The sequence below is a fragment of the Erythrolamprus reginae genome, chromosome 2 (genome assembly GCF_031021105.1).
Source record: "Erythrolamprus reginae isolate rEryReg1 chromosome 2, rEryReg1.hap1, whole genome shotgun sequence".
NCBI lineage: Eukaryota > Metazoa > Chordata > Lepidosauria > Squamata > Dipsadidae > Erythrolamprus > Erythrolamprus reginae.
In genome coordinates, this window is record NC_091951.1 from 90,718,595 (window position 1) to 90,733,699 (window position 15,105).

Below are 15,105 nucleotides of genomic sequence, written 5' to 3' on the forward strand. Positions count from 1 at the left end.
GATTTCCGACAGGTATGGACCTGCTTGTACCAGATTGGTAAACACAAACTTCTTTCTCAGGTCACCTAATTTCCAGTGACATTCAAACTAAATCTGAAAGTGAAGTGATGTGCCAGACTCATGTCTTCCTGTGATCACTGTATACAACGTTTGATTGGCCAAGAGAGCTTTCTAAAGATTCAGGTGACTCCAGTACTGAATGTTTCAGACTAAATTTTAGCTTATTTATGAGAAGTTCATCAATATCCATCAGGAAAGTTCTTGTAAGATTGCAATCAAGGGAAACCAGAACCACACTCGTCTTGCCTATGAAAAGAGTTTGGCCAATAAGGATGTTCAGCTTTGGTTTACATCAGAGCCTCCCTCTCCAGTTCTTACCGCAGGCCTTCAAAATTAAGCTATGTGTGTAACCAAATACTGTATAAACACTGACAAGCAAATAGAAATTTGGGTTGGAGTTATGTATTAAAGGCAAACAGAATAATGTTCCTTTAAAGAAACAGGAAGCCAAACTGTCTTGGGAAACACTTTTAGACACAGAACACTGGTTTTTTTTAAAGAAAAAATAGTATTTATTTGCAATATAAACAAAGTCCCAATATTGGGTTCAGGATATATAGGCTCACTCATTTTTTCCTTCATTAAACACAGAAAGCAAAAGCTGTCCCTCACTAACAAATTCTCGCATGTACGAACAGGATGCATTTTTAAGTAGACCACCATTGGCACAGGAAGCCTTTATAGAAACCAGCTTAAGATACAGATGCACTAAATCCCTGATAAATAAAATTTCTCCTTGAGGTAAGATGCAGTTAGGAGATTCCTCGTCTGCTTGCTCATCCATGTGTAGTGCTCCACTTTTCCTGCCTAAATGACCCAATAACCCTAACATTGATACATTAAAAAAAATCATTCCAATATTTTCTTAAAAGCACATACGTACACACACACACACATCAAAGTTCCATGATGTGATAGCATTAAACATTCTTCCAGGTGGATATTTACTTTTGAAAAAAGGATATATATATATATATTTTTTTTTTAAAATGAATATTTTAGGGGGGAGGGGAAAGACTCCGTGGCTTTTAAAAGTTTGAGAGTTAAAGTGGAAAGGGAGGTGGGAAAAAGGAGGGACTACACTGCAGCCAATATTTTCCAATGTCCATTCTGCCCTCCTCCCGAGAAAAAATTAAGCACCACTTTTCTCTCATCTAGTTATTGTACATTAATGAGAAATATAGACAAGTCTTCTTGTTATAGAAGGCACAGCAAAGAAGTTCTCCCAAAAAGTTTTCCCTCCAAAAAAGCCTCCAATAGCCTTCTCTCCCTCTCTCACACACACATACACCCTTTTTTCCTAAGTAGTATAATCCCATGGTCCCTATTTAAAGTACCTTCTGGTTGTTAATCTCCTTCACATGCTGGCACCGCAGTTCCCAGAATTGTCAGGCAGCCTTAGAGTCAACTAGCCTTGATAGGAAATCTGGGCATTGTCACCGTAACCCATCTGGAAAGTGCCAGGTGAGGGAAGCTGCCTTAGCAAATCTGTGCTCAAACCTTCTACAACAGCAATATTGTTTGGTTCTTTGTTCCCCTCCAGGCTGCTCCTTCCAGGCAATATATTTATATATGTACACACACGCACACACATTTATATATGCACTTGTACATATATATGCACCCATTTATATATAAGAATCAAGTGTGCCAGATAAATGCTAACAACATGAACAGCATTTTTTTCATTGCTTTGGAAGCTGGAGTGATTTCAGGCCAGCTGGTGATGTTAACAGTCAAAAAGGTTGCGCACTGCAACCAAGAGCCTCCCAGCGTGCTTTTACCAGCTCCGAGTGGAGGTTATACGAGATGTTATCTCAGGTAATATTGAACAGACTGGTGGTGGGCACAGAATAGGATGGGGCAATGGGACTTTTTTTTTTAAAATCAGATAGCACATTGGTGCTTAGTCACCTTGGCAGAGTCAGTGCAGAAAAGATTATGAGGGTGAACATGGTGTGGAGGGGCATACTTTACCAACTGGCTCTCATAAATCATGAAAACTCCAGCTAGATGTTACCGAGGTATAGCAACAGGCCATTCTTTGTCTTTTTCCCACCCTACCCCCAGTAACATGCTAGAGAACATATTGAGGCTTTACAGAGTGTGCAAAATGCATTTGGTCAATAGAAACATTTGAATTTTTTTTCCTCTTTCTCTCTCTTATATCTAAAAAACATAAAACAGAACACAAACGGAATAAAATACTGGTTTTGCAACCTGGTCTGTACAAACAGTCAGGAACGTACATATTGAAAAAGAGCTTGAACCCAAGAAAGAGTATAAGATTACCTCTTTAAAAAAAAAAAAAGTAAACTGGGATGTAAAACAACAGTCTCAGGCCAACACTTATTGGTCAAGTTTGCTAAGTGCACGAGTCTTCTATACTTTCCACACCAAGCCAACCCACACTGATCCAGTAATACACGTGTGTGTGTGTCTGTGGAACATGTGCATGAGCGAAGTGTACTGTATCAGTCTCCACGCACCACGAGAAAACAGTTATTGCCAGTAACAGCTGCAGTCAGAATGTCAGGCTGTCCACCGCATGAAACAATTCCGGTGAATGAGAAGTAACTCTTCCGAACCATTTGGATTTGCATCCGAATACTATTAAACGGTGCACATCTATTCAACTGAGCAGCAACTAGGTAGATCTGCTTGGAGAAACCAGTTCTTTCAAAGCTGACTGGGGAAAAAGAACTTTTCCCATTGATGAATTTGAAATGCTCAAGAGAAGCTATTCAAGGATTGAGGTTCCCCCAACGAAATCTCCTTCATGTGGATTCCAATGTGTTCAGCTGAAACAAGTTGTGATTGGTTGGGGTGGTGAAATACATCTGTTCCGCAGGCGAGCGGTTGTCACATGGGCTGTTGAGCCCCAAAGTCCTTTCAAAGTCCAGAAGCTGTCCCATGAAGTTGAAATTGGGGGAAATGTTGGACTTTTTCCTTTTCACAAAATCGTAAGCGTCATTCAGAGACAAATTGAGCTTTTGCATTAAATAGGCCACAGTTACGGTTACAGACCTGCTGATGCCAGCAAGGCAGTGGACTAGGATGCCACACTTCTTGGAACGGGCCTCATCTGCAACAGGAAAGAACATGTGAGATTTCTGAACAACAATAACAACAATAAAAGGGGAGGGGTTTTTAAAGCAAGGGTAGAATAGGGAAGTTTAACTTAGATCAGGGCTGTCAAACTCCCGGGCCGCAGTCCAGATGCTGACCACGCAAAGGACAAAGAAGTTCCGATATGTCATGTGATGCTGCTGTGACCACATGAGTTTGACACCCCTGATTTAAAAGCTTATAATAAATGCACTTTTAATTAAATAGTTTTTCTTCACAATTCAATGTTGCCTTGAGTCTCACATGCTGCCTAGATGCAATCAGATTGGTGTAATCGGGACAGTTAAATATTAGTTCATGCTGTCTTGCCATATAAAGACATAAGCAATGGATATAATTGGAGATGATAAAGAAACAAACTAGACATATCTTGAGAAGAAAGACAGAAGTTACGATAATAGTTTAATAGTTCTAAAGAAGTTACAATAATAGTTTTGTATCTAAAGTTCCTGGAAACTTTTAAAGACACAGCTTATTTAATCCTTGTTTCTGTTTAATATTAATCGTTTGGCTGGCTGACTTACAACTAGTTAAGTTGACAAATGTTGACATATGATTTTTAAAAAATAGCACTGTAAAGGTGAGAACCTGAGTGAATAGTTTGTGTTTTCCAAATAAACTCAACTGGGTTCAAATGGATGTTAAATATCTAATATTTGTTAAAAGTCTTTAAAAGAAATACAAACATAATATTTCATTATATTCAAGTAGACAGTAGGACTTAAAGAAACTAGGCTCCTACTTAAGGGTGAACAGTTTTCACAGGCTAAAAGCACTAGCAATAACTGAAGAATGCTAATTATGATGTCCACACATAACAAATATTGCATCCCAATCCTAAATAATTATCTGATATATTTCCAAGAAAGTAAGGATAAGACTGCAACTCCAAGTGTTTCTCTATATTTAGCTTCAGGAAACTGTACCTAACATTTATTTTAGCCTATGCAACAGGTTTTTCTATTGTTTTCCTTTGCATATCTCAGATCTGCTCTGAAGGATCCAAAACAGATGGAGAGTAATTGACAATATATTCTACTGATGGGACACCATTGATACATTATATTCTTACACACATTCACTGATATCAACATGGCTATGAAAAGACACATGTTGAGGGATAGATTTCATGCCTGGAAAAAAATTCATAATTTAGCTAAAGAACAGAATGTGAAAGTTCATAAACTCTATGACACCGAAGAAAATTTAAGGAATGAACTTGTTGGCTTTTCATTTTGTATCATGATCCAAGCTATTAATCAGTGCCAGACCACTCAGCATTGTCTTCTAAATGAAAAAGTTTCTCCAAATGTGTGTTAAGTGTTCTATTTGAACACATTTTTTTCTATTTTAATCTGCAATCATTTCCTGTTCTAAAAACCAAATTGTGGTTTGCTTAGGAGAGGATGTTTTGACTAAGCTAGTATCTAAATACCACATTCCACAAACAGCCCTTTAAGCAAATACAAAACTTTTGATCAACTGACATAATAGAAAAACAAAGATCAGCTTGCATCTCTCTGGAAATCAGTATCTAAGCCTGTATTTTCTATAAAGTATGAATTTAGAATATATGGACCATCAGGAAAAACACAACTTTGATTTATTTACATTCAATTTACATTTACTCAAGCATATGTTGATGCTACAGTAAGAGCCTGGGGCTGGCCAGTGGCTACATTATTTGTAGCATATGTAATGTGGCAGATAAACTGCAGTACAATTGCAATTTTAAGAATGAAATGGGCCAGAAATACTGAAGGATAAAATTCAAATTTTAAAATAATCTCATATTTTAGCTCTCTGCTTCAACATGTTGGAGTCAATAACACCTACAAGTAATATTATCTGGTTCACACAAGAACGCCCTCAGGTGACTTTAACATGTTAATGAACCAATACATGCACCAACACTAACTTTAATGATCAAATGGTAGATGGGTAGGGGTGTGCTTTGTTTGCGAGAGAGCCAGAGCCACATTTTTTTTGAGGTTACTTAATGTGAACACCAGAAATGGTTGGCAACCTTGGTAGGACACAAAGGTTCCAATGGTCTATATTTAACAGCATGGAGAGTTTCCATGTGTGAATAAGGAAACAACTCCTTATTATGACCCAAGATGCCGCAGTGGGTAGAGTGCAGTACTGCAGGCCACTAAAGCAGACTGCTAGATCTGCAGATCAGCAGTTCAAATCTCATCACCGGCTCAAGGTTGACTCAGCCTTCCATCCTTCCGAGGTGGGTAAAATGAGGACCCATATTGTGGGGGCAATATGCTGGCTCTGTTAAAAAGGGCTATTACAAACATGTTGTAAGCCATCCTGAGTCTAAGGAGAAGGGCAGCATTAAAAAAATTGAATCAATAAACAAATACTCTCTTCTCCTAAGCAATTCTGACACAAAGTCTAATCAGAATATCATGGAACCATGCTGACCATATAAGGTACAACATTTAACATGAGTAACATTGGGTTGGAATTGATTTTTGCCTGAATTATTGGGGTGGGGTGGGGGTGTACAGCTCAGCTGTGCAAAGCTGAGCTTCTAAAGCAGGAATCAAAAGCCTTACCCAATTCATTCCCTGTAATCTATTCCAAATGTTATCATTTCTAATTCAGTGAAGTCAGATGGAGAATAATCTTTTGGCTTTAACTGGAATGAAACCTGCAGCCAAACTCGGTTATATTTAAAGCTTATACACTGCTGGCACATTTACCAGTACCTACTAACTTACACATGCCAAATCTAAACTTAGACACATGAAATCTATTGCAAGCAGATAGTAGTAAGAGCAGAAAACAGACAGATTATGATAGAACTCCACCCGAAAGAGGTGTGACGTCAAGAACCTACCAATGAAAGTGATGGCTTCAGGAAAGAACTGGGAGAGATTCTGACTCCAGTGATCCGAGATGGGAATCTGTTTGTACTTGAACTCTCCATCGTGCTCAAACATGTTGGGAAGATTGGGAGTGACGTTCAGAATGTACTTGATGCCGTATTTGCCCAAGACATCCAAGTTGCTGGAATCTTTGGCACAACCCAGATACAAATAAGGAAGAATCTGGACAGGAAAAGCCGGCTGGTTGTTTGGGATTGGGCTCCCGTCAGACTCTGTGGCACTGCTGGGTTCCCGGTCAGATTCTCCATCAGAGCAATCAGAGCTTATCCTCAGCCCTCCCAGACCAAGGACAGAGGCAGGAGGAGAGTTGGCCGGAGAAGAACTGTCAAGATTGGTTTCACAATGCTCTGGGTATTCAGTCTGAAATTTATTGAATCCACCTGTGGGAGGCGAAGAGAAGACATGCTTTAATGTCATATTTCTTAAAAGCCCATGAGGTCTTTAGAAGTTTGCTCTTTAAATATAACCTCCCCAAACCATGATTGTGGATTTAAATGAATTAATTTTATGCTGCAAAATACCACTTTCTTTTGGGAGGCCCAGAAGACTCCTTGAATATAAAATCAATCTTAAAACTAAAAACAGAATTAACAACACATGAATATATACATTTAACAGCAATAGAGCTGGAGTAACATTGCCCCGACAAAAAATTAAAATTAAAACTTTAAGACAATTTTTTTGAGAAGTTTTAAATCACCAGGATTTATTTCAGTTAACTGTGTACATGAGGCTGCTACCTGATTTTCTCAACCTCTGCCATAGTAATTTCAGCTGCCAACTAACCAAAACAGGCCTGGCCTGTTTCTCTATTTTAAACAGCAGCCTAACTTCCAGTCCTCTAATCAGAAAGTTTTTACACCATGGAGACAAGTGTTATCTCTCCGCCACTGCCTGCAGATCACATTGAGCAGAAGACAGTAAAATGCTAAGAATCCTAAAGGTGATGGTACCAATATAGCAAGAACTGTAACAGCACAGTTTTACAGACAATTCCTTAAAGCCCTATTACATTTACTGTAACTTGTTGCCAGGTAAAAGTGTTTAGAATTGTGCTTTAACTGTCACTAATTTAACTGAATCATGTTGCCAGTCTCTCATTTTGTTGTGTCTCTTGAGCTTAACTCTTCACAAAACTGTGTCATGGCATTTTAATTAGTGATAATTAATAGATGGGTTTTATATTTTAAAAGTTGGTACATCACAGGTTGCTTCTTCATCCCAACTTGCTAAAGAAGTATTTGATGCAACCTGCAACATTACATCAACCAGTGGAACAACTTGCCTCTAGAGGCTATGAATGCTCTAACACTGGAAGTTTTAAAGAAGAGACTGGATAAACATTTGTCTGAAGTGGCACAGGAGTCCCTGCCTAAGCAGGGAGTTGGACAAGTCCCTTATAATTCTGTTGGTTCTGTTCTATCAAATAAAGCCCAATTTGAAAGATTTCAACCTTAATGACAAAATGCAGAATCCTTACATTCAACTTCAGCAAGCTATCTTCCTGCAACTACTACCCTTATCTTTACATCCTGTCTAAGGAAAAATTTGAAGAAATTTAAAATGGGAATGTTATTTTGTAAAACTTGCTTGGCCTTAGGAAATTATTGCCTTAACAACAATTTGGTAGCAAATGTATTTTATATGTTTTTAAAATTTGTGTACATATGTTTGAGCCCTATATACCAACATGCAGTATTTAAATGAACATTTTGGGTTTGGATCTTTTTCTTAACAACTAGTTTTTACTAGAACATATGGAGAAAAGGAAGCAATTAAAGAAGTATTCAATCATACAACAGGTATTCTTTAAGAAAAAAATATACAACCAATCTGAGGAAGCAAGTAGACACATTCTTACTTTTTGTTTTTTGTTTTTAAATAGTAAAATTAAGATTTCCTAAGTTTGGAATCAAAGGTTTTGAGGGGCTCCCGTGTTCTTAGAACTCTGTAGGAGGCAGAAATTCAGCAGCTGTACTTTTTTCAAGACTATTCAGTTATAAGATGCTTCACCTGCTAAATTAATACACATTTACAGAAGTTCTGTTGAATAAGGTGACAAACCTGAGAATAAGATTTCCAGTTTACCTATCAAGGATGTTTAAAGTCTGAGAGAGTTTAGAGCAAATTAGTTTAGCTTTAAATGGACAAGTAATAAATTTAAAATAATAGCAAATATACAGAAGCCACTCTGTATCTGAAGGTGAATTTGAGACAGGAATGGAACAATTGTTAACAAAATTGCAATATGTGAATATTTACTGCAATCAGCTAATAAGCTAACTGTATAGTTATGACCACAGTCAAAAAAGAGCTACACATATAGAAATGTGCCCAAAGAATGTTTACCTACATTCAGTGTTCTACTTATATACATGGAACCTGAAATTCTCTCCTGAATATTTTAATAGGCATCCAAGCAACACTTTACAAATCAGTACCATTATAAAAGACCTAGTGATATTTAAAAGGCCTGGCACAGTTGGAATAAAGTCACCAAACAGAGTTCAGCTGTATTCATAAACAGGAAGGGGAGAATCAGGTTTCTTTTTCCCCCTCCTGAAAAAGAAAGACAATATGAAACAGCCATTTTGGAATTTTAATTAGAAACATTTCCCATTCAGGCTCTTTTCTAAATCACAAGAGGAGAGGAAAAGAGAATATTATTTGCTAAACTCCTCAATTTTAAAAGGCTAGTTTAAAGGAACTGGGATTTTCAAGGGGAAAGATGGTGGCATTAGTACAGCACTTGGGCTAAAATAAATTTTAAAACATACCTTACATGTACCAAGAAAGATACTGAAAAAAGGAAATTGAGGCAATGCATGGGAAAGCTTTCACCGAACTGCTTGCAAATAAACACACAAGCGCACACACACACAAAGAGATTGCCTATCCTAAGAGCAATTTCTTCCTTCTGCACAATTTAGTGCTTCCTTTTCCTTGAACTGTTTTGAAATCTGTAATTTTAATTTTACTTACACAGTACAGTGAGGGACAATTTTGGCTCGGTATCACTTTCTATTTCTGCCTCAATCCTGCCACCAAGTGACCATGCTGGTATGTGTCCTGGGAAAAGGCAACTCTCCTTACCTTGGCACTCACTCAGAGTAACTGTATCACAATGCTTCCAGGGGAGGAGAGTGTTTTAGGAAAGCTGAATGGGGAATTTAATGAATTAAGGTCTTCATTCAAAATGAATTTCGGGGAGGAATGTGAGGCAGAGACCAATGCAATGCGGCAAAGGCCGGATACGTCATCCAGGCTCAGGCAAGTTGCTCAAAGGCAAAAGGCTAATCTACCAAGCCGGGGCCTTCAAAGGCACAGAAGAGGAAGCAGGGCGCAAGACACAAGAGATTAATCTGCAGAACAAATTTCAATTAAAAAGCAGGATGGCAAACTGCCTTCAGTGAATAATGCCTGCTCTCTCTCTCTCTCTCTAGGTTATTACAGGCCACTTCCCTCCACCAACTGCATATCCCAAATGGGACCATTGCATAAAAGTTAGGCTGGCAGTGAGACAAGGGGAAGAACAAGCTCTTCCTTGCTGTCAGCTCCCCTCCCTCTCCATCTGCGGAAGGAAGAGCCGCTGAAGGGCACCAAGACAGGAGGGGAAGGGAGAGAAAAAAATGTAGAGTGCTGGCCAGGCAAGGCAGAGCCCTCCAGAACTTTATTTATTTATTTTGTCCAATACAAATTGAAAGTTAAAGAGAATAAAAACGTGTAGTAGTAAATATCAGGGAAGGGATAGAAGAAGAGATATGAGAATAGAACTTCTGAACAATCACTCCTGAAATCCTTGACCAATGTTCCTTGTGACTCATAGGCACTGTAGTCCAACCTGAGGCCACATAGTTTCCCTCCCCTTTTAAAAACCAAGGTTGCTACCTTAATTGATAGAGGAAAGGAGCAAGGTAAAGCCCAGAGTAAATAATATATATATCTCTCTATCTCTCTCTCACACACACACACACCAATGTTGGAATGAAGTGGGCTTTCCTGGACTTTTAACCATTCAAAGTTAATGGAAGAACCTCGCCAGAATTTCTCCTTCTGGAGAGGGAGGGAATGAGGTCTCTCGGGACAATTTAGCATAGGTTGGTGGGGGCATTTTCCTACCGAAGTGAGGGGGGGGGGGGAGGAGAGAAATGAACCAAGACTCAGAGAGGCCCAGAGGCCAACACTGTACCTGCACACACAGTTTACTCGGCACATGCAACCATTTTGCAAAAAAAACCAAAAACATCCCACCATTCAATCTCAAAACGGGCGACGAAAACAAAAAGCAAATAATAATAACAATAATCATAATCCCGCTCGGCCGAATCCAAGGGAAGGAGAAGAACACGCGCGCTCTTTTCGAAGTATTTTCGCATGTTTGGTTTTTGTTGTGTGTGTGTGTGTTTTGTTGCTTGGTTTTTAAACGCCGACGTTCCCTCCCCCCCCCCCCTATCGTTTCCGCGGGAGAAAAAGAAAAACCTCCGGGTAAGGGCAGCAAAAAAAAAAAACACGTCTAAAATTGGGAAACAGGGAATACGTGATAGGACGGAGGGAAATGGAGAGAGAGGAACAAACAGCGAGGTGGCTGGGGGGGGGGGGGGTGCGATTAGGCGGGAATTTTCGCTCTCCGGCTGGGAACTCGCAGCCTCCAGTCCGGTGGGTAAAATAAAGGGGAGATTTTTTTTAAAAAAAGACCTCCTGACAATCCTCGGGAGGCCCGAGTGCGACCGCCCTCCCCGTCCCGTTTACCTTTCAGGTAGTACGCCTTGCAGCCGTCGTCGCGGAGCTTTTGCAGCAAAAGGCCGAGGACGGAGGTGGGGGCCCCGCCGTCCTGCTGCCACTCGGCCGTGGCCTCGTCGTAGAGAAGGAGGGTGTCCGCCTTGCAGCGCTTGGCGAAGCGCTCCTTGTCCTCGTTGTTGGGGATGATGGAGCGGATGGGCAGGTTGCCTTTCTTGAGGCGCCGGAGCATCAGACCCGGGATGGCCAAGTTGATGGCGGTCTCGATGTGCGACGACTCGTAGAGCTCGTGCGGCCGGCAGTCGAGCAGCAGCAGCGAGCTGCCCCCGCTCGACTCCAGCTCCTCCTGCAGCCACTCCACGCTCTTCCACGGCATCGCCGCAGCCATGGGAGCTCGGGGGTCGCTGCCCCAGATGTGATTTTTCATGAGGATCGCGCAAGGGGCGAGCGAGGGGGGAGGACGAAGGAGAGAGAGGGCGAGAGAGCCGAGGGACGCGCGCGTCCAAATCGGAGGGAGGGAAAAAGGAGGCGAGAAGCAGCGTCCCCCAAACCCACTCAGAAGGAAAGTGAACCAAAAAAAGGGGGGGAGAGGAAAAAAAGGCGACCCGAAGCGGCGACCGGCTGGGTTTGTTTCCAAGGGCTCGGCGTTGCTTTGCTTCGCCCGCCGCTAGGCTGCTTCCCTTCCACTTGCCAAGCGAGAGAGAGAAGCGGGAGAGAGCGAATCCCTCCGGGAAGAAGAATCCTGCGTCGCTGGCAGCCGGCCTTTCTTCTGAGGGGGGAAAAAAGCCGCCGTTCTTTGGTCGGGTTTAGGCGGCTGAGCCGCTGCTGCGATATCCGCTACGTGCCCCCTCCCGCTCCATGGTGGATCCAAGCCTGACAGCCTCAATTAAAAAGAGGCTTCGCCATCCGAGCGGCGTGTCGTGCCTCAGGAGGCGGGCCCTGGCGAGGGAGGGCAAGCGCCAGCCGAGCCGGCACGGCCCCGCTTAAAGGAGAAGCGGCCTCCGGTGTGTGTTGCAATCCGGTTTGTGTTTTTTTTTTTTTTTTGCCAAGCCCCCGAGGTTTCCCTCCTCCGCGTCAGGCTTGTACGGCTTGGCGCTCTTGGAAGCGGCCTTTCCTCCTCCTCCTTTTTTTCTTCTTCTTCCAGAGCCTGTTTGGTTCAATGGAGGGATTTAAATAACGAGTCGGCTCGCCCTGCCTCCTTTTTTGGGGGTGGGGAGAGAGAGAGGCCGCTGCCAGAGGGGAAATTATCGCTCCAGAAACATGCCCAGCCGCTCCGACAAAAGCTTTTTCGACGACCGTGTTTGAAGAGTTTAGAGGCAGGACAGTTTGAGGGAGATTTAATTTAGTTAAAAAAAAGAGAAACATTAGGACAGGGGACGGAAGCCATTCTGTGGTGCATAAATTAATTTAAATTTATAAGCCGCCCCCTCTTTTTCGGACTCTGCGGAGGAGCAACTGCCGATCATAAATGGAGACCTTTTTGTTTTTAATCCTTTTGGAAAGTCATTAAGTTTTGCCTCGGTGAAAAAAGGAGACGAAATGAATAAACTCTCTCAGACTTTACTGGTCAAAAAGCCCTTCTGGGCCCCTCAAGAAAAAAGTTGGCCCATCAAACTCCCCCCGTGCCTTATCTCCCCTCAAATGGAGACGTTGCTGACATTTTTATCGCTGTGGGAATAAGTTATTGGAAGGTTCAAAATATCCAGGCCGCGCAATAAAACTTTTCTATTGCTCGGGGTTTTTTCCCCCTCCTTCAACTGTAGCAACAAAAGCTCCGAGTCTCCGGAGAGGGACGACATATAAATCTAATGAATTAAATTAAATTTAAAATCCGCAGCGGCGCTACGTAGCACCGCGTACCGGTCGTCCGGAGTTTAGCAGAGCAGATCTAATCCCCAATGTTACAAATTACTCGTGGTTTTTTTCCTCCCCCGACACGGACCCGCAAAGTAAATTACCTTTTAATTCAGGGTGGCGTAAATTAGTGTTTCCCAACCTTGGCCACTTGAAGGTATCTATTACTCTCCTATATCTCCTATATCTCTTCTATTCTTTCATTGATATATTCTATTCCTATATCTTCTTTTCTATTATTTCTTAGATATGTTTTACTATGAGTATCTCCTCTATAACCTTCATCATGTATTTTACTATGTGTATACTGTATTCACTAAACCCTCATTGTGTATTGGACAAAATAAATAAATAAAATAAATATCTGGACTTCAACTCCCAGAATTCCTCAGCCAGCATTTGCTGGCTGGGGAATTCTGGGAGTTGAAGTCCAAATATCTTCAAGTGGCCAACGTTGGGAAACACTGCCGTAAATGACCCGATCCTGTGGTTAGTTTGGGATTTTAGTGGATCGCGCGACTTCAGAACACCGGATAAATTTTAGTAAAGCGTGGTTATACGGCCACTGGGTGGCCCGCTTCCCGATAAAGAGGCATTAAGTATTATTCCGTGGACCAACTGTGATATTTTTTGTGGCTGTGGAAAAAAACAACTCTACGGCTGCCACAATGCAAAATACGACGCGCGCAGCACTGGGCGATCCAAGACAAACGGATTCTAGAGCTTAAAATTTGCACGATGAATTCCTGACTGACAGAACGGTTTACACCATGATTATTAAAAAAAAAAAAAACCTTGGAGTTTGGAATTTTATAAGCCGCTCAAATAGGCGGAGTTGAAATACGACTACCTCATTGGAGAGGAGGCGGGGCTTTTAGAATCTTGTGTACATGCCCGCCGAACGCGGGAAGCGAGGATGCGTGGAAAAGAAATGAATGGAGTGTTAAGAGACGGATGGCGACTTGCACGCCTCCAATTGGCTTGTGCAGAAGTCAGGCGTTTGTGTACTCTTCTATTAAACGTACTGTATTGTGATGGAAATGGAAGCGTTCCTTCTCTTTCCTCCTGAGGCTCTCCAACGCCTCCATTAACAAATTTTAGATGAGCGACATACATATAATGTAAGTAGTAGACAAACATGCAGCTAAAGAGTGGAAAAGGCGCGGTGCACTTGCACACTTTTTGGAAAGATTTGAAATAGCTGTCCTGTTTTCCGGCAGAGCAGGAGTCGGAGTCGGGGCTTCTTTGTCCCGGGGTAATATGATTCTTGCCGCAACTAACTGGTGACTAATTCATTCAGTTTACATTCCATAACTTTGACCGGTTAAAAAGCCAGCCTGGAGGCAGCAGAATCAGACTTGATATTAAGGGGTTTATTTCCTGGCTGTTCTATTATTTTGTTTGTATGGGACAGTGGAAAAATGTGAAATCTTGCATTAAACGCTAATTTGTTACATTCTGGCTCCTAATAAAGTGTTGCTCAGATTCAGAATGTACATTTATTTACCCATAGCGAACTTACATCTGCATTGAACTAAGCTACCTCATAACTCAGAACTTTACAGTATATATTTGTAATTTTTTTCCCCTACATAGAAGCGGTCGCCTACGAGCCAGAATGCTAAATTGCACTCGCTGCCACAGCTTGTAAGTTCTTGCGGGGGCAGCGCGATTTTGCTGCTGCACCTGTGGAGGTAGCAAAATCGCACATGGGGCCGCAGGTAAAACCTCGCCGAAATATGGGCGCACCTGTGGCTATGTGCGCGAATTTCCTACCTCCACAGGTGCAGCAGCTAAATCACACTGGCCCCGCAAGAACGTATGAGCCGCAGCAGCAAGCGTAATTTAGCGTTCCAGCTCGTAGCCTACCGCTGCTCCTTAGGTATGCCACAAATGGATAAACAGAGTCTCTTTGTGATCTATGGAAGAGTTACCCCATATTTTAGAGCAGTGATGGGGAACCTATGGCATGCGTGCCAGAGGTGGCACCCGGAGCCATATCTGAAGGCACATGAGGTGCGCTGGCCAGCTGATTTTCTTTCTTCTTTTTGGCCGTTTTCACTCTCCCCAGGCTTCAGGAAGGCCGCCTGAACCCTGGGGATGGGGGAAAGCCATGAGCCATTTTTTGCCATCCCGCTGGTTTAGGAGGCATTCCTGAACCCTGGAGGGGAGCAAAAAACAGCCCAACTGGCCTAACGGAAGTCTTCAGGCTTCAGTGAGGCCTGTCCGCATGTGCGGGGGTGGTGGTGGTGTTTGTGCACATGCGTGGGAGGAAGGCATTGCATTATGGGTGGTGTGTGCATATGTGCACTATCACACAGGCATGCACCCTTTTAGCACCCAAGCTGAAAAAGGGTTCGCCATCACTGATTTAGAGATACAGTGATACCTCGTCTTGCAAACGCCTCATCATACAAACTTT

At 42.2% G+C, this 15,105-nt stretch overlaps 1 protein-coding gene across 1 annotated transcript; it reads right to left on the reverse strand.

The window, feature by feature from the left end:
• Positions 1–548: 548 nt before the first annotated feature.
• DUSP7 (dual specificity phosphatase 7) lies at positions 549–11,970 on the reverse strand. Its single transcript, XM_070738633.1, has 3 exons — positions 10,842–11,970; positions 6,044–6,472; positions 549–3,145 (listed from the first exon to the last, which is right to left on the reverse strand). The coding sequence occupies exons 1-3, from the start codon at positions 11,254–11,256 to the stop codon at positions 2,838–2,840; spliced, it is 1,152 nt and encodes a 383-aa protein (XP_070594734.1). The 5' UTR covers positions 11,257–11,970; the 3' UTR covers positions 549–2,837.
• Positions 11,971–15,105: the final 3,135 nt, after the last annotated feature.